This window comes from Macaca mulatta, chromosome 2 (genome assembly GCF_049350105.2).
Source record: "Macaca mulatta isolate MMU2019108-1 chromosome 2, T2T-MMU8v2.0, whole genome shotgun sequence".
NCBI lineage: Eukaryota > Metazoa > Chordata > Mammalia > Primates > Cercopithecidae > Macaca > Macaca mulatta.
Window position 1 is genome coordinate 115620063 of NC_133407.1, and position 20030 is coordinate 115640092.

At 49.9% G+C, this 20030-nt stretch overlaps 1 protein-coding gene across 12 annotated transcripts in view; it reads right to left on the minus strand.

Annotated features, from left to right (window-relative positions):
* The window catches only part of POC1A (POC1 centriolar protein A), a 122420-nt gene that overhangs the window by 16728 nt on the left and 85662 nt on the right, over positions 1-20030 (minus strand). For 9 of the 12 annotated variants that reach the window (XR_013413994.1, XR_013413993.1, XM_077992993.1 and 6 more), the window contains one exon: positions 7576-7719. The exons of 1 other annotated variant lie outside the window; for it this stretch is intronic. Coding sequence is in view for 7 of the 11 variants with exons in the window: in XM_077992993.1 (XP_077849119.1) it covers positions 7576-7719 (144 nt within the window). In the remaining 4 variants the exon portion in view is untranslated. Of the gene's footprint in view, positions 1-7575; positions 7720-10273; positions 10315-20030 lie in introns of all 12 variants that reach the window. 2 more of the 12 variants (XR_013413996.1, XR_013413995.1) reach the window with 1 other exon arrangement.

Below are 20030 nucleotides of genomic sequence, written 5' to 3' on the forward strand. Positions count from 1 at the left end.
AGGCAGGGGCCTTCAATCTGCAGCCTCTTTGGGAACAGGGTGCTTTCTGCCACAACCACAGATGGGATAAAAGATGGAAAACCTGAGTTTTTTGCCAGACCCCCATGGGAGCTGCCATCCAGTCCCCCGGCAAACACGAGCTTGCCCGTTTTTGAGTGCTATTCGCAGGCTGCGTGTCACGAGGGAGGCAGGGCACTGGCCCTGACCTGAGACTTGGGGAAGACGCAGGTTCCCTTGTCCCACCGCATTTGCAAAGCCAGAGGAGCCTTTGGGAAAAATGCCAAAAATAGTAACAGGGCTGGGGAAGGGCCAGGAGCCCAGACAGACAGACATTTCCCCAGTCCCTCTGCCACCAAGTGTGTTCCTGGCACAGACCAGACAGTGTCTTGGGTCCCTTGTCCCCCAAAAGCAGTCTCTTAACAGAAGGAAAACAAGCCTCTTGTTTCCAAACCCCCACAAAGAAGTTCAGGTTGTCCTGAACATGACTCTGGCCAAAAGGGCAGCCCATGAAGGTCCGCAACAAGGAGGGTGGCTACATCCACTCTGGACCAAGTAGGTGAGCTGGCTAGATGTGCTGATGCAGAGAGCGGGCCCATTTTTGCAGAAACAACCCACCACCACCCTTACGGCCCTGTCTGCAAGTGGCAGCAGTGTTAGGAGGGCTGCACACGCCCTCCTGGGATGATGGGAAGACGCACCGGGTGACTTTCACTCTATACCCTCCCAACAAATTCTGTCTGCGTGCACGTGGGAGGACCGATCCTCAGGGAAAATGGTATAACTATAAAATTGGGTGTATATTTCCATAAGCAACAGCAAGCCCTCCCAGGAAAGAGGGATACAGAGAGCCCCTGAGAGTGGTGAGGCAGCTTGGCCCACATCAGGGCCAGGCACTGCCACCTTCCCCACCAGTGTGGAACCAGATGCCTCACCTGAGCAGCCCGTCAAATAGGAACTGCCAGGACTACCATGGGTGTGTGGGGGGAGCAGGTTTAAGGTATCTTGAAGCAAATAGGCCATTCTGTATCCCCAAAGCAAACAGGCAAAAATCCTTGGCCTTGCTGAGTTAGGACAGCAAAACGCAATGACTTGAACATTTAACAAAATTAAATGCGAAAGAGACGCAAACAAGCAGGGCTGGCGGGCCTGCTCCCTGCCTGCTCCCCACCACATGCATTTTCAAGTCCCATAGCCCAGCAGCCTCCATGAGTCACAGGAACTGGAACGTGACATCACAGCATTGCTGTGGCCAGCCTGAAACACTGGGTGCCATAAAAAAACAGTTGGAGCAGGAATTTCATGGCTTGGTATTTTTAAAAAGCAGCAAGACGTGAAACTGGAGTCAAAAATAACTTTGCTGTGGGCTTCTGAGGCAAAACCACCAAGCCGCGTGTTGGGCCTATGCCGGGCCCCCCTACAGCAGCCTCCCCAGCTCCTGGGTCATTGTCCATACCCCCGAGTTCCACCCCCTTGCCCTAAGGAAGGCCCAGGACCTCTGCAACTTCCAGATACCACTGGAACCTCCGTTACTCCTAAGGGCAGCTGAGCACTGTGCAGCAGCCCTCTGGCCTCTTGAGGGTTCATGAAGGAAGCCACAGGGCCGGTGTGGAGGTGAGCTCACGCAGCAGTGACTATTTGTGGAAACAGCCTCTTTCCCTGCTCACTGGCGAGTTTTCTGGCATCTGTGAAAAAGACCCCTAGATCACCTGGCAGCACCCCCAAGAGCACATGGGGAAGGAGTACCAGGGTCAGGGTCAGGGCCTCTGCTTGTACACCCCCTGAGCGCCCATCCCTGGACAGGCCGGCCTAGCAGCCTCGGGGACTGGCCTGGAGTCCTCCAGGGGTGCTCAGAACAGTGGAGCCTGGCCTGGGGGCAGGCAGATGAAACAAGGCCTCAGGGGAAGTCCTGGCCCCACCTGAGAGGCTGACCTCTGCTGTCCACCCCATGGGACAGACAGACAGAGGGGCAGTGCTTAAAATCTCCCCTCGTTGGAAAGCCAAAAAGAGGCAGAGCCGGGTCTGAGCAGCTGCAGCTTCTGACTCCTGGTCTGGGTTTTTCTCTGGAACCCTTGGGCCTCTGGGGTCGAGCCAACTTTCTCAGAAGACTTGAGGCAGGCCCAGCAGGTGAGTGATCCCAGGGAAGCCACAGGACAGGCGTGTGCTCTCTCCAGAGGGGACAGGGGAGGGGTGGGTCTCAGGACAGGCTCAGAGCAGGGCCCTTGGACCCTGAGGGAGGGGCATACGATCTCTCAGTGGGGTGGGGAGCTCGCAGCATGTGACGCCCACACTCCTGACCTCAGGCCTAGCAGTTCCTGAGAATTCCCACAGGGGGCTTGAGGAACAAAAAGTCCTCCAAAGAAAATCCTCAGTTCCATTGTTAGGAAATACACGTTCCCTAAAAACCATTACAATCTCTACATTCAAAGAATGTACTGTCACAGGAAGTACTATATACATCTTCGAAGAGCTTCCATCTTGGCCCCTGTTGCCTAGGTCCGGGTTAAAGGGTCTGATCTAATGGGCCCCATGACCCATGCCTGATTTTCAACAGTGTCTATGTGTACCCCAGTGCCTCTGTCACCTCCTGTGCCCTCCTCCTTCCTGGGTTGGGGAATGACTTCTTCTTTCTCCCCTCTCTTATCCTCCTGCCTAGCCAGACACTAGAGTCTCACTGGCAGCTCAAAAGCATTCCTGGGACTTGAGTCCAGCGACATGGGGACTGTGGAATGTCCACTCCTGTCATTCCTGTGCCACAAGCCTGCCCTGGTGCTTTCCCATATTGCTCCCAGGAGAACATCGACTCACTGCTGTGCTTCACAGAACAGCTGGCACCAGTCTAGCACACCCAGTTAACCGAGAACCGCACAGCAGAGCTCAGAGGACCCAATGAGGTGTCTCTCCCCATTTTACAAGGGAGAAGACTGAGGCTCTGGGATTGACGTCACCTGCCCAAGGTCACCCAGGTGATGAATGGTGGAGGTGTGCGCAGGCTGATGGGCAGGTGGCTCACTGGGTGAACAGTAGCCCTGAAACCCAAGGAGGAACAGTTGCTCCCCACAGCTGGTGGGGACGGTAAAGCTGAACAAACCCCAGCTGCTCAAAGCATGGCATCAGCTGGGATCAGGGCCCTGAGGAAGCTTAGTGAAGAAACCAATGGCACCCCAAACAGCAAGCTCAGTGTTTCCTGGGGCAAGGAGGGATCATCCCCACACAGGGGCAGGCCAGGGCAAGGGTGTGTGTGCTCTTTGGCTGCTGACCTAAGGCGCTCGGCCTGCTGGGCTCTCTGATCACAGAGCCCAGGGCAAGAGCTTCTGGCCTTACCTTTCAGGGAGGTCAAGTTTGGTTTGCAGAATTTCTTGATGAAGCCATGCCTAACTCCACCAAAACTGTTTGGCAAGGGAAGCTGGGGAAGCTCTGACCCACAGTGGTTGAGATCAGGATCACCTGGCCCCCTGGGCAAGCCCCAGGCTGGCTGGACCCCGAGGCTGGTCCAGGCACAACAAGCCATTATTAACACATTATCTGCACCTGGCATGATGCTGCTGTCATGTGCCAGGTGGGAGGATAAAGTGAGGGCCACACAGGGAAGTCCTTGGAAAGTAGCAGGCCTCCAATAAAAATCAGGAGGATGACAATTATGATGAGTATGTGATCCCCACACTCTGAGGACTTTCCATCTAAAACAACTACGTGGGGAGGCCTGAAGACTGCACCTGCTTGGCTCGCAAGGTCACCCCAAAGTCTATTTTCCCCATATAAATACACTTTTGAAAAATAATGTATGGATTTTATAAAAAAAGGCATTCATAAAAAAGTAAAACACCAACCCCATTTCTGGAGTTAAAGGGTTTCTGATGCTGTACAAGTCCCAAGGGCACTTTGGTTTCCTCTTCATCTGCAAGGCCTCTTGGCCTGGGAAGGCTGGGGGGAAGCTGCCCCACTTGCTGGCTTGCTCCGGAGACCAGGAGCCTTGCAGGGGCCAGCCAAAGTGCTGTTTGTCTCATCGCCCCTGGGATGGGGCTATGATAGCACTGTCCTTGCTCATGTCTCAACTTCTCTGTGTCCCTATCTCCACTCTACCCCAGACCCTCAGCATGGGTCAGGCCTCAACTTTGCCTAGTGTCCCATCAGGTGAGGATGAACTCCTGGGCTGCTGCTTCTGTTACCCCACACCAGAGGACCCATGGCCTTGACCCGGTGTCTGGACTCCCACTTGTTTCCAGTGATTCCAGTTGCCGGCTCCTCTGTGGACGCCTGGCTCCGACCTCAGCAGATTCAGTCCTGAGTTCTTCCTGAAGGTGGGACCGGGTCTCATACATGGCCTACCACACAGAGTGGGCTCAGTGAATGTGTGTGCATGGAAGGAACCTGCTACCTCTGCTCTGAGGGCCAAGGAATGGCTTCCCGGGTAGGGAAGGGTCTAGCTTCATGAGGCAGTGGAGAATTGGGAGAGCTATTTCTGGTGCTGTCATGCAGATCCCCCTGGCCTCCAAGCCTTGGATAACGACAATGGCAGCAACAGGAGCAGCACCCAACACATCAGCAGTGCACGGCGTTGTCAGGTACTGTTCAAGGAGCTTCCCAAGAGGCCTATGAAGTGGGTGCTATGATCAGCTCTGTGTTCCAGATTTGGAAAGTAAGGCACACAGACGCGAAGTGACTTGCCCGAGGTTGCTGAGCTAGGCAGTGGGGAAGCCAGACAAAGCTAAAGCCACTCCTCTCCACCGGCTCACTCAGCTTCCTGGCTTCCAGGCTTTTCCTTCACACAGAGGAGCTGCGGAAGGCGTCACCCTGGGGAGGACTGAGATTGGGTCCCTGACCCTCAGACTGGTGAGAGACAGACCACAAACACCGACAGAGGTGACCTTGCCACATGGGGCCATACCAGCCTGTTGAGCAGAAAGGCAGGCTTTGAAGACTGTGAGCCTCTGAAATAGGGTATCCTACCCAGGGGCTGGAGACTCTGTGACTCACTCAGAAAACATCCCTGGCCACTGCCCGCTGCAGCCCCATGGCTCTCGCCTGGAAGGATGTTCTGTAGGATGGAGGCCTGAAGGACCTGGAAGGCAGCTTCCCTCTCAAAGGCCACTTTGAAGTAGACTTCCCTGTGGGGGAGGGAAGGGGTAGTGGGGGCGACGGAGGAGAACAGCATAATTCACATGGATGACTTTTTAGTAGGAATCAGTGCTGGGGTGGCTGGGCATCCCACCCTTCCAGAACAAAAAGGCTCTTCAGGACCTGGTGGATGGCGAGGAGTGCTTGCTGATGGGGTGGCACCTAAGACCAATATCCACAGACCAAGAAGGAAGGCCAGCTGAACAAGCCACTTGGGAAGATGGATGGTGGTGGCCGTCTGGCATTAAGCTTCAGGGGAGGGCTGGGTCAGTCTGGACCATCCAGAGCGGGGCCTGCTGTGGGCCTGCCTCTGCTGGGCCAATGCCAAGAGAAAGGTGCAGGGAAACTTTCAACCCCCTGGTGGAGATAGCTCTGGTTGTGGCTGAAACACCTCAGCTAGAGAAAATCTCAACTCCAGGAGAGAAAGGTGGGCCTAGAAGACAACCAACAGCCAAGCCCGAGGAGAACTTGCCAGGATTAGCACAAAGGTGCTATGCACAGTTCTGAAAATGGGTTGAACTTTAAGGCCTCAACTGGTGCTTCATCTGCAGAACTCAAGTTTCCTCGGGATGCATTGAGTCCGTCAAGAACATGCCTCGCTTTATGGCATCCAGAAACACACAGACACTGTCAGTTTTGCAAAGCAGGTGACTGGCTGATATTGTTGGCATCTGGTCGGGGGTGGCCTGCCAGTTGGATTTGCAAAGGGGCTGAATAGTGTGAGGTAGGACCAGGGTGCCACAGAGGCACTGAGACACCCAGACACCCAGCCATGGGCCGAAGGCCACAGGCCACAGGCCAGCCTTCACTTATTCTCTGTGATGCCAGTTTTTTAAAAGTTACTATCGTACTAACTGCGAACACATAACAAAACCTTCCATGTGCACCCCTAAAACACAGTGACAGGAAATGTTTTTAGTGTTATACTCCTCTGGATCCAATGTAGCTATTTTTAACCACCTTCTCAGACTTAATTTCCAATTTTATCCTATAAAGTTCTAATTGATTCCACCTCCCCTAATCTCTCACTTGGCGAGGCTGTGAAAAACATGAGGCAGTTGCTGACGGGTTTGAAGTGGGGTGGTTTTTAAGTCTTTGCATGCTGCTCACATCACTCTCAGCACATGCCTTCTTCTCAGGGCTTAGCAGCCTCTCAGCAAGGTCTGTACACTGTGCCCTGGAGTCCCACAGCCCCCAGTCATGACACTTGGCCTTTCCCTTCAAGAGTGCTTTCTTCAGTGGGCCCAAGGTATGCCCCAGCTGGGCTCTGATGACACACCCTGGAAGAGCTTTTCTCACTTAGCCCACGATCCCAAGCTGAGGAAAGGATACCATGCCATCTCAGCTCCATTTCCGTTAGTGACATCAAGGGTCCCTTGCATCCTTCATGTGAGCTGGACTGGAGACCACTCTTCCTTGCTTCCCCACCCCCTGCCCCCTGGCTTTAACACCTTTCTGTTTTCCTCATGGGCCACATGTGTCCCTCCTGCAGCCTCGCTCTACCCATGTGATGGCATGGCAGAGGAGGATCTGCAGAGTCCCAGCCTGGCCTCAGGAGCCAAGCAGATGAGGAATTGGGGAACCTCTAAATCCCGCCTTGCCCCCCACCCCATCACCACATATCCACATGCCAGCCACCTGGAGCTTCACTCATTCCCTGGACATGCCCATGGCCTCTTCAGAGCCATAGGCAGCCAGGACCTCTCTTCCTCCCTCGGGTGGGATGGCCCTGCCAAGCATGCCCTAGTGCTGGCCACCACCTCTTGTCAGGGGATTTTGCTCTTAATGAAACTGCTACACTACGAGCCTGTGTTATGGCTGCCAACCTACGCTCCCAAGGGCGGAGCCCATATCCATCTCAGTGATGAGGGTGGTCAGGGCCACAACTAACATTCATTGAGCAGTTACCTAGGGCCAGGCATGGGTCAAACATTTCCCAGATTCATCTCCCTTAATTCTCATCATGAATGTGGCAGGCAGAGCCCACAACCACCAGCACTTTACAGATAAACATACCAGGGCTTAGAGAACTGAAGGGATTTCCCCAAGGTTGCTCAGAGGATAAGGGCCAGGCTCAAACTCAGAGCCTAGGCTCTCAGAAGCCCTGACTCACTACTCAGTTCCCTGGCATGCCCCTGCAGTGCCTATCCAGCAAAGAGTGGGAGGAATAAACAAACACAGTGTTTCTTTCAAAGCTCTTCAGTGGCCCAGGCCAGCTCTAGGTGAGCACACTCCAGTAGTACCCAGCACTGGAGATTTTGGAGTCTAGTGGCCTGGCCAGGGCTTGAATGGCTCCAAGAGCCAGGATCCCCGGGAAGGCTCTGCAATGTCATTAATCTGGACTGGAAAAGAGGTCCATTATAATTATGTTTTTAAAAATCCAGCACCTGTTGTCCAACTTCAAAGGGTCCAAATGCGGGACCAAGTGCAGATGACGGGTGAACCCACAGTGTGGCTTACCTGAGTGAGGACATCCAGCTGGCCCACAATGTGCTCCAGCGTGCTGGTCAGCGTCTGGGGCACGCTCACGGGCTCCTGGGGCTGGCTCTGCACAGACTCCACACTCCTGCCTCTGCCTGGGGGGCCAGGGAAGTCCACTTCTGGCTAAAGACAGAAAGAAAAAAGTTCCTCAGTCTATACAGTGCTTGAAGAAATACTGTGAGAGGAATAGCCCCTCCAAAAGATGAAAGGGAAAACCACCAGCAAACTTGAGAAGGTAAGCTGCAAGTGTCAGTGAGAAACAGCAGCGTGGCGGCGTTCCCACATCTGGGTCCACATGCACACCTTTCCAGGCAGAGGCCTTAAGTGAGGAGTGGAATCAGAACGCCTCGTGGTTCAGGCAGAAAGGGGCCTGGGGAGGAGGGCAGGTAGGTCAGTGAGTGGCCTCAGTCTGCTCTTGGAGCCCCACAGGGAGGCTGGCTGCCTCCCATCTCTTCAAGCAGCTGGCACCCACCAGCAGGCATCCAGGTGAGTCCTGAGATGCTGAAGCCCGGCCTGGGCCTGAAGTTCCTCCTCTTCCTGGTCAGTTGAACTCTAATTCCCCACCCCCCAATATGGGGATGTGTCAGGCTTCACAAATGCCTTTCCCAGGCCCGAGGAGCTGTGGCCCAGAACCTGGTGGCAGTGTGTGTGTGGCAGGGAGAGGGGTGTTCCAATCCCATCCTGGCCCAGATCCCCTGGAAAAACAAAGATTTCTGTTTGCATGTCCCAGGCTGGCACATGGCTGGCAGGAATCTGAATCCACAGGAGAGGCACCCCGGGCTGCTTCAGATAGGACTCCAGGAGGTGAGGGGCTTAGTGCTTCTGCCTAAGGCCCTTCAGCCCCCAAATTCAGAAAAGTCAGCTCCTTGTCCTATGCACAAAGGCTTCTGTGGATCGAGGAAGTGCTGTGCACATGTTCAGTGGGCGGGATGCTGGAGCCATGGGTGTCCAAGGGCAGGGCTGGTCTTAGAGCCTGCAGTTCCTCTGTGGACTTGTTCCCACGGGAATGTGGTTTAGCACGTGGACCCTATCTGCATGTTTTCCTTTATTAGGTAAGTATTCTAGTCTCATAGATCACAAACTTTCAAGGGCATGCTGATTTGAACTTGGAAAAATGCTGGCCCTCGTGATGGCTACAGGAGAACCTGAATGTAAGACATGAGCCAGAGGGATGTTCTTAAGAACATGAGCAGCACCGTGTCCACACGCCTATCATCAGCATGTCGACCACTTCCGTGGCCATTTCCACAACTTCGGCCATCAGGGCTGAGTCTCTTCCAGTCCTCCAGGAATCAACGTGCTTCAGATCTCAAAGCTTACCCAGAAGCCCATCCCAAAAGGAAGTTTCAGAAGTCCACCAGCCTTGCCAGGATAGACTTCAGCCTACCACAGTGGCCCCCAGACTAAGGCAGTTCTGTCAGGAGACACAGCAGAGTGCAGTGGTGAGGAATGGTGACTCAGACACTCACTGACCAGCTCTGGGCCTCCACTTCTTCATCTAGACTGGGCCAGTCCTTCAAATGGCTGAAGCTACCAGCAGGCCTTTCTTAAGAAATGTTCAGTGCTGTGCCCACTCCTTCCAGAGGAGCCCCTAACTTGTAGACACACACACTCCTCCACTGCAGGAAGGGTGTGAGCAGGGAACTCTTCTGTCCCACAGCCAGCATTGTCATGGAATGGGTCAGAGTCTGGTGCTGCTGGCTGCCTAGGAAGGAGGGAATGGAAAATCTGAGTTTCTGCAGAATGGCCCAGAAACGGACAGTGCTGAGCTCAGCCTCTGGAAGCACAGTGGACGCTGCAGGGAGGCAGGGTGAGTACCACTGACTTTAGCAATAGAAACCCTCCTGGATGAGCCAAAGTTGAGCCAGCTCCAAGGGAGTATTAAAGACAGCAGCCGCGGGGCTCCAAGCTGGAGAGGTGGCCTTTACAACAGAGGGTTGCAGCAGCTGCCATGTTTTCCCACCTATACCACACTTTCATGGGCTGTCTCCATTTGACAAGAAAGAGAACTAAGGCTCAGTCAGAAAATGACTGTCCAAAACTAACCAGCCTCAAACTCTAGGGCTGTCTGGAGCCATTTCCCTGCCTCCTTGCCCACTCTCATCAGAAAACATCACAGCACTTAACACTCTACCAGTCCAGCAATTGCCATGGTTTACTTGCCATCCACTGTGTGCCCTCATTTAATGTCACCTCACTTAATACATGTAACCTCACTTCATCCTTATGATGGCCCTTCCCAATAGGCATTATTAACCTTGTTTTTCAGATATGGACACTTGGGCTCAAAGAGGTTAAGTAATTTGTTCTAAGTTACCCAGCAAATAACAGAATTGGGATCTGAACCCAAAATGCAGGCTCTTCCTGGGCATGAGACAGCCTCTGGCAGGTGACATTGACTGTAGCTGGGCTTCCATGTGCACAACTCCTCTCCAACGTCCCCATAGAGGCCTCTGAATCCTGGGTCTAATGCTTTTTGCGTTACTTCCTCAACCCAGCTGCCCTGGAATGATTGCCCGGCACAGAGCTGAACTCAGAGGAGGCCCTCCACAAACACTCAACACCCCAAAGAGCAGAGCCCACCGAGGTAAACTTTCTGTGTAATGAAACCTCCCCACTGTCTGCACTGTAGCAAAGGGCCAGCAGCCCCGCCCCTCACAGCTCTGGAGCCACTCACCTGCATGCCAGCACTCCGGAGCTGTGGCATTTCCCTGAGGGCTGGGCAAATAAGCAAGAAAGCAGAGATAAGAAAATGACACGCAAGAGTGGGAAGAGACAGTCATACCAGAGCCATGAGTAATGACAGTGGCAGAATAACCCAAGCAGCATTTAAATGCAAAAGTCACATCAGCGTTTTGTCTGTTCAACATCAAAGGGTCCTAGCGGTTTTGCCTGGTGGTTCTCAGTTAAGTATAACATGAATAAAATAACACAAAGAGGCCAGACACAGTGACTTACCCCTGTAATCCCAACACTTTGGGATGCCAAGGCGGGCGGATCACTTGAGGTCAGGAGTTCAAGCCTGGTCAACATGGTGAAATCCTATCTATACTAAAAATACAAAACTTAGCCAGGGATGGTGGCAGGCACCTGTGATCCCAGCTACTCAGGAGGCTGAGGCAGGAGAATCACTTGAACCCAGGAGGTGGAGGTTGCAGTGAGCTGAGATCACGTCACTGCACTCCAGCCTGGGCAACAGAGCAAGACTCCATCTCAAAATAAAAAGTAATGCTCACTAAAATAACAACAAAGATTAACCCACACACATACCCGTATAGATCTACATCAATTCAAGAACATTTCACTTTTGCCAAATATAAGTATCTTAATACCAAAACAAAAAAAAGGTGACTCTCAAGAGATGGCTCTAACTTTCGGAAATATCACTTGGGGCCTGCAGGTGTCTCCTCTCATGCCACCCTGGGGTGGGACTCTGGTTTCTTACAGTCGGTTAAGTGTTGCCCACCTCAGTTCCTGTTTCCTCTGCTGCCTGCCTTTCATACACCACCAGGAGCTCAGCACTTTGCACACAGCAGGAATTGCCTAAATATCTGTGGCTGATACTCAGCCACCCAGACACAAGAGGAACCAAACCATAACATTTCATTAAAAACAAAAAGAAACAGCTTGTAGATCTTCCTTGTGACAAGAAATCAACCCATCTGGAGTTGACTTCTTGAGAGGTCTCTGAATTGACCGTGATCTCACTCTTCCATCAAGATACAAGTATGGATAAGGAGCTGCTGCCTAGGATATATAAAGCTGGGGAGAGTGTTAATTCCATCCTAACAAGAAAAAGACTGACAATCTAAAAGAATCATAACTTCTCTTAAATCAGTGAGCTGAAGTCACAGAGCAACCAGTAGCCTGAAATCTAAGGAAAGACAGACACTTCCAAGGAAAACAGAAAGTGAGCGTCAGCTGTGGGTCACTTATGGCAAAGCATGAAGAGAAGAGACACCAAGTGCCATACGAGTGGGTAAGTTACAGTTTTAACAAATTGCTGGAGACCAAGTGTAGACTAGGGTAAGAGTGCAGAACCCCCAGGCGCCACAGGCACAAGTAGAGCTTGCACCCATGCACAGGTTCTTCTCCACAGACCTCCCCTGGGCTTTCATAACAAACAAATGGGGGCAGAACAGTAGATGGGAGAAAACCATTCCTGGAGGTGCAGGCCTAGGAGAGGGGAGTGAGCAAGGAAAGATATGAAGCCCTGCCAGGACCTCTCCCCTGTAGAACAGCATCCTAAAGCTACCAGGGAAAAGCAAAGATAAAAACACCCCTCACTGAGGGAGAGGTAGGAAACTATCCTGAGCTGAGATTATCAAGGTCTCCTTTCAATGAGGAAGGAGCAGGACCGCTAAGAATGTCTGACTTTTGAGACTCAGGGAGACAGAGTCTGCCTAAGACTGAAGCTGGGTCAAGACAACAGAGCCCACCCCCAACCCCTACGAAAACAAAAAACAAAACAAAACAAAAAAATAGCAAGCACCAAGCAACAGCAGCCTATCTAGGGAGGAGGGCCAAGAGCATGGAAAAAAGCATGCCCCTCTGAGAGGCAAGACCACAGGGCTGGCTGAAAGGTGAGAGTGAGGAAAATGATTGAGAAAATCCTCTATCACCCAGACCTCAACCTAGGTACGTTAGGTAACACTAAACTAAGCTCAACTCCTGAAAAGACTATTTACCTCAGTCTTTACTGTCCTAAACATGATGCCTGGCATTTAATAGAAAATTATGTATGTATGTTTTTTTTTCTCTGGCTACCTTCAAGATTTCTTTTTTAATCCTTGGTTTTCAGAACTTTGAATATAACTCATCTAGGATTTTGTTTTGTTTTGTTTTTTCTCCAGCTTGTTTGTTGTTTCTCTGAGCTTCTTGGAACTATGGTTTGATGCCTTTCATTATTTTTTGAAAATTCTTGGCCATTATCTTTTCAATAACACCAAAACAACATGAAGTATATATTATTAATAGTTTCCTAGGGCTACTGTAACAAATTGTCACATTTGATGGCATAAAAGGATAGAAATTAATTCTCTCACAGTTCTGGAAGTCTGAATCAAGGCAGGGCCACATTTTCTCTGGAGGCACGAAGCGAGAATGCTTCCTCTTTCAGTTTCTGGTGACTCCATAATTCCTTGACTTATGGCTACATAACTCCAATCTCTGCCTCTGTCTTCACATGGCATTCTTCTCCTTTCTCTGTGTGTCTCTCTTCTGTGTGGCTCTTCTAAGGACACTTGTCATTCAATTTAGGACCACCAATCCAAGATGATCTCATCTTGAGATTCTTAATTACATCCACAAAGATCTTTTCCCCCAAGTAAAGTCATCTTCACAGTTTCTGGGGGTTAGGATGTAGACATATCTTTCAGGGAGGCTCCCATTCAACCTACTACAAAATGCTTAAGTATAAATCTAACAACATATGTGCAAAATGTGTATGTTGAAAACTACAAAACACTAATGAGAAAAACTGAAGACCTATACCAATGAAGAGATACACCGTGTTCATGTATTAAAGGCTCAACGTTGTAAATATGTCAAGTTCCTCCCAAATCACCTACAGGCATCAAGAAGTTGATTCTGAAATTTACATGGAAAGGCAAAAGAACTAGAAAAGCCAAAACGATTTTGAAAAAAAGAATAAAATTAGAGGAATCACACTACATGATTTCAAGACTTAGTCTAAAACTATATTAACCAAGACACTGTGATATTGGTAAAAGGATAGACACATAGATTAGTAGAACAAAGAGAATCCAGAAACTCTAGACCAGTATCTGGCCAATTAATTTTTAACAAAGGTGCACAAACAACTTAGTACAGAAAAGTTAGTATTTCCAAAGTTGATTAAACAATTGGGTATCCAAGTGCAAAAAAATGAACTTCGGTACATACCATGCACTACATACAAAAACTAATTCAAAATGGATCACAGAACTAAGTGTAAAAACTAAAACTATAAGGCCGGGTGTAGTGGCTCATGCCTGTAATCCCAGCACTTTGGGAGGCTGAGGCAGGCGGATCATCTGAGGTCAGGAGTTTGAGACCAGCCTGGCCAACATGGCAAAACCACGTCTCTACTAAAATGCAAAAATTAGCCAGGTGTGGTGGCGGGCACCTGTAATACCAGCTACTAGGGAGGTTGAGGCAGGGGAATCGCTTGAACACGGGAGGCAGAGGTTGTAGTGAGTCGAGATTGCGCCAACGCACTCCAGCCTGGGCAACAAAGTAAGACTTCGTCTCAAAAAAAATAAAAAACAAAAAACCAAACCTAAAACTATTAAACGAATATACATTTTTCCTGTAAAACATAAGATCTCTGTGACCTCGGGTTAGGCATATTCCTTAGATATGATACCTGAAGTATGATCCATAAAAGAAAAAATTGATAAAATGAACTTCTTCAAAATTCAAAACTTCTGCTCTTTTTTTTTTTTTTTTTTTTTTTTTTTTTGAGATAGAGTCTTGCTCTGTCCCCAGGCTGGAGTGCAGTGGCGCGATCTCGGCTCACTGCAAGCTCCGCCTCCCGGGTTCACGCCATTCTCCTGCCTCAGCCTCCCAAGTAGCTGGGACTACAGGCGCCCACCACCATGCCAAGCTAATTTTTTTGTATTTTTAGTAGAGACAGAGTTTCACTGTGTTAGCCAGGATGGTCTCGATCTCCTGACCTCGTAATCTGCCCATCTCGGCCTTCCAAAGTGCTGGGATTACAGGCTTGAGCCACTGCACCTGGCCAAAACTTCTGCTCTTTGAAAGACATTGAATAAAAAGGATGCCCGGCCAGGCGTGGTGGCTCATGCCTGTAATCCCAGTACTTTGGGAGGCTGAGGCGGGCGGATCACCTGAGGTCCGGAGTTTGAGACCAGTCTGAACATGGAGAAACCCCGTGTCTACTAAAAATACATAATTAGCTGGGTGTGGTGGCGCATGCCTGTAATCCCAGCTACTCAGGAGTGAGGTAGGAGAATGGCTTGAACCTGGGAGGCGGAGGTTGCTTATGAGCCGAGATCGCACCATTGCACTCCAGCCTGGGCAACAAGAGTGAAACTCCATTTCAAAAAAAAAAAAAAGGTGTTCTACATCATTAATCATTAGGATAATGGAAGTTAAAACCACAGTGACATACAACTCTATACCTATTAGAATAGCCTAAAGGAAAAAAAAAAACTGATCATGCCAAGTGTTGGAAGGGAGGTGGAGTAACTTGAACTCTCATATACTGCTGGCACGAATGTAAGACGGCATAACCATTTTGAAAAGTTTGACAGTTATTAAAAGGCTAAACATACACCTATTATATGTCCCAGCCATTCCATGCCTACGTATTTACCCAAAAAAATGGAAGCATATTTCCATAGAAAAATACATACATGAACGTTCATGGCAGCTTTATTTATAATAGCCAAAAATTGGCCAGGCGAGGTGGCTCACGCTTGTAATCCCAGCACTTTGGGAGGCCGAGGTGGGCGGATCACGAGGTCAGGAGATCGAGACCATCCTGGCTAACATGGTGAAACCCCATCTCTACTAAAAATACAAAAAATTAGCCGGGCGAGGTGGCAGGCGCCTGTAGTCCCAGCTACTCGGGAGGCTGAGGCAGGAGAATGGCATGAACCCGGGAGGTGGAGCTTGCAGTGAGCCGAGATTGCGCCACTGCACTGCAGCCTGGGAGACAGAGCGAGACTCCGCCTCAAAAAAAAAAAAAAAAAAAAAAAAAAAGCCAAAAATTGCAAATAGCCCAAATGCTCACCAACAAAACAAAATTGTGGTATATCCATTTGACGAAATAAAAAGGAATGAACTAATGGATACATATAACCATGTGGGTCAATCTCAAAATAATTAGGCTGAGTGAAAGAAACCAGACCAAAAAGAATATATAACTGTATAATTTCATTTATATCATATTCTAAAAAATACAAACTAATCTATAGTGACAGAAAACAGATTAATGATTGCCTGGGGCTGGGGCTAGAGTGAGTAGATTGACTACAGAGAGGCAAAAGAGAACATTTTGGGATGATGGAAAGATTCTATATCTTGATTGTGGTAATGGTTACATGACTGTATCTGTCAAAACTCAGAGAACTGTTTGCTTTCTAAAATGGTGAATGTTACTATTTGTAAATTATAAAGCCCAACTAAAAACAAAAAACATGTGGTTACAACTGAAATGTCCTTAGGGGACCAACCTACCCATCACAGGACACAGTTGACACCACTCATCACTGCCACTCTGCACTCAAGGTGAAAATCACCAGCTCTCCACAGGCCCTTACCAATGGGCCAAACCCAAGGCTGAAGACCCCAGGTGAGGCCCACAAGGTCCACCATCAGTCTGGGAATTACAGTTTCCAAATGCAAAGCCAGAGTCATAACTCAGTGCAGTGCAATTTCCAAAGCCCCAGTTTCCCAGTGGAATTCAAGAGAGCAGCAGAGGTTCCCAGGCAGGGTTTCCCAAGCAGCAGACATGCAGTCCATGGAGTGTCAGGCCTCCGCTGCTTAGGAGTCTGTACACAGCTTGGCAGTCAGGAGCAAGGTCTGCACGCACCTGGTCAGTAGGCTGGAGCTTGAGCAGAGATGAAACACACCCCTCTTGGGGGGAGGGGGTGAAATGGACAATTCTTAATACCTGCTCAAGGTGGAACTTTCTACTTTTTTAAAATTTCTAACACTGGACCATGCCCTTTGCCCAGCCTGCTCCTGAAACTGAAACTCTGTAATAAACAAAAGCATCCAGGAACTGGTCCAAAGCTTGATTCTAGGCAAGAGAGGGGAGAAGGTGACCTGGGGCCAAGAGCTGGGCTATCTCACTCACCCTTCCTGTACAGACCCAGGTGAACAGCATGTCTGGCCACTGCTCACTGAAAACCAAGGCACGTCACTACATTTCCAAAGCAGGGCTGCCCTGTGTAAAACTGGAAGAAATGGACACAAACACACCCCTATGATTAAATCTTTTCAGCTGAATCTTTGATTGAACTGTTCACTGTATAGCCTGCTAAGTGTGGAGAAGGAGACTCACAGACACAGATGTTTCTTAGTCCTGGCCTCAGGTCTTTGACAATTTGCCTTCATGAAAAGTTGACAGGCATCCATGTCTGTCTACCTCCATGTTTGCTAAACCTGCCCCTAGGGAGGGAAGCAGGGAACACACTGAGCTCACTTGGACTCAGCCTCATGTCCATCTTCTCAAGAGGAAAGGCACAGGTGTTTTCTCAAATTAAAGCTCAAAAGAAGCCTATACTGAACTCACCACACATATCTGCAGACTAGATACACTACAGTCTTATTTGCCCTGTAATTTAGGGTTCTGGCCTAGAATCCAACAGGAGAAGAAACTTCTGATTCCAAACATAGCCCTGAACCCAAGAGAAATTCTGGTTTCCTAAAACCATCTAACTTTTGGCCGTCCTGCCAGTCCTGCCTCCAGGCAGCCTGAGCATGAGGGTGGGGTATGGCCCCACCGCTGGCTTTCATCTAGGGGCTATGAACATGCAAGGTACCTTTTCACATTCCCCATGCCAGACTGTGAGTAGGGCAGGTGCTGGGTCATTTCTGAACGTTCAGGCCGGGAGTGGTGGCTCATGCCTGTAATCCTAGCACTTTGGGAGGCTGAGGCGGGCGGGTCACGAGGTCAGGAGATAGAGACCATCCTGGCTAACACAGTGAAACCCCGTCTCTACTAAAAATACAAAAAATTAGCTGGGCGTGGTGGTGGGCGCCTGTAGTCCCAGCTACTTGGGAGGCTGAGGCAGGAGAATAGTGTGAACCCGGGAGGCGGAGCTTGCAGGAAAAAAAAAAAGTTCAGAGACACGGGGCCTGGAGGTCCACACAGCAACCTCCAAACCAAATCAGATGTTCCACAACTACAGATCACAGTCAGGCCTCAGAGCCACCCCTTGACCTCAGGCCCCTGCCGATGGGAAACCAACATGGTGTCCTTTGGACTAAAACTGTGAAGGGGCCAGGTGTGATGGCATGCGCCTGTCGTCCCAGCTACTCATGAGGCTGAGGTGGGAGGATTGCTTGAGCCCAGGAGTTGGAGGCTGCGCTGAGCTACAATCCAGTCTGGGTGACATTGTGAGAGACCCTATTTCTAAATAAATAAATAAAATAAAAATTGTAAAGGGGTTGAAGGGTGGGTCTAAAATGAAGGATGGGGAATCTGCATGCCTGACCAACCCCTGGATTCCAGGCCTTGTCACACACAGAACCAGGACCACAGGCCATCTCATAGTCCCCTCTCAGAAAGTGGTCCCTTTGAGGCAGGGATCACAGGTGCCTGTCATCCTATTTCACCCGTGTTGCTCACAGGCCTTGGGCATGTAGGAGATGCTGTATGCACAAACCAAGACTCCGTTCTCCTCACCCAGGCCCATGGCAAGACGGAGGAGCTGCCCCAGGGCTGCAATGGCCACCCCTGGGCTTGACCCCCATCAATCTGCTGACTCCCCAGCAAGCATTGGAATGCTCTGCAAGCATTTCCAAGAATTTTCCCCCACACAAAGGGGTGATTCTTCAAAATAGTGCAAGGATTGCCTTGATAGGCAAGAAATGGCAAGTTATTTGGTGTCCGACATGCCCCCAGGAGGAAGTTGATCTGGGAGCTGTATCTTACTGAAGTGACACACGCAGGTGAGGGAAGCCGGGGAGAAGAGAGCGAGATGAATCAGGGAGGTGATGGCTAAGTGACTTCAAACCAGTAGAGACCATGAGGAAGCAGCAAGAACATGCCTTGGCACAGTGCGGTTCCTTCCCTGGAGGGGTTCAGTGGAGGCTGGAAAACAACCCCAGCCTTTAGGGGCTGGAGCCCTCCAGGTCATCACACTTGTTACAGTGGGAAATGCACATGAGGGTAGGGGCAGCAAGGTGGAGCCAGGTTTAGGAACACAGAGGAGGGGCAGGGCTGCATGGTGGAGGCTAGGAAGCCTCAGGAAGAAGCAGGTCCATCCTGGGCCAGGCCCACACTCCCGCTGAGTCTGTTCTGGAGTTCCTGGAGCAGATACACCTCTGGAGCATCCTCAGAAACCACCACATAGGCAAGCAGGCAACCCACCTTGCCCAACACCTGTGTGGGAGCATTCCCTCTCAACACACTTGCGCTCCCTTGAGGGTGGCTCTGGTTCAGTTCAGCTCCACAAACACTCCCAAGGGCTCACTACGAGCTGGTGCTGAGTATCTTAGGGTTACCTACCCCTACCTGGAGACAGAAATGCCTACCCTCCCACAGCACACACCTGAACCGAGGTACCCTGGGAGGGAGATCAAGGATTCCAATAAAGCCCAAGTGCTGACTGTAGATTTTTTTTTTATATTAAACTGGTTTGAACTAATTTTAGAATTGGAGAAAATGTGCAAAAAATAGTACAGAGAATTTCCATATATCCCTCTGCCAGTGTTAATGTCTTATATAACCATAGGACAATGATCAGACCAGGAAACTAACACTGTGACAATACCATTAACCAAAATAGGGACCCCATTTGAACTTCACCAGTTTTTCTACTAATGTCCTTAGATCCTGATGTTCCAGAATCCTACCAATGCATTTATTACGTATTTAGCCTCCTCCCGTGTCAGTTCCTTAGTCCACAGTTCCACTAAGGAATTCTGTGTCAGTTCCTTAGTCCTCCCTTGTCTTTCATGACCTAGACACTCTGAAGAATATTGATCAGTTACTTTATGAAATGTTCCTTGACTTGGGTTTTATCATTAGATTCAGGTTATAAATGTTAGACACCACCAGAAAAGTGATGTGCACAGTGTCACAGGGTTCATGTGGAAGGGCTTTATTACAGGGAATGTTGACCTTGATCAGTGGTGACACTGACCTCTCTGCCAGGTTTCTCCAATGCAAAGTTACTATCTTTCTTGTGTAGTTAATTTTTGGGGACTGTGGATTTTTGAAGGGAATGTGTTACTGTCATTACAAACTCTGTGTGTCAGCTCCGCTTGCAGCTGCCCCACAGATGAGGCATCTAATGAAGACGAGCGGCAGAGCCGACATCTCTGGGAGACGCCGCAGCTCTCAGTGACAAAGAGGAACAGTAGCGGTTTATTTATAGATCCACTTGAAGACAGCTCATTGTAACTACTGGAGTTGAATTTTTAAAACCTCGGAACAAAGGCTGGCTATTTTAAACTCTCCTTGCACTTAGTTCAATGGAGAGTGTTAGAGCCACCGACCACACCCCAGGCATCACTCCCAAGCTCCGTAATTCATACTTTGTGCAGCATCACAGGACACTAGCAAAGCCTGCCAAGAGAGATAAACAGGACTGGCTCTGCCCAACCCGCAGAAGCAGCAGCCCTCAGATCAGCCAGAGCCCTCCACCAGCAGCCCCACAATTCCCAGGGAGGAGCTGCAGGAGGCAGTGTCCCATGGGTCAAATAGCCTCTCCTTTCCTGGGAAATAAAGTTGC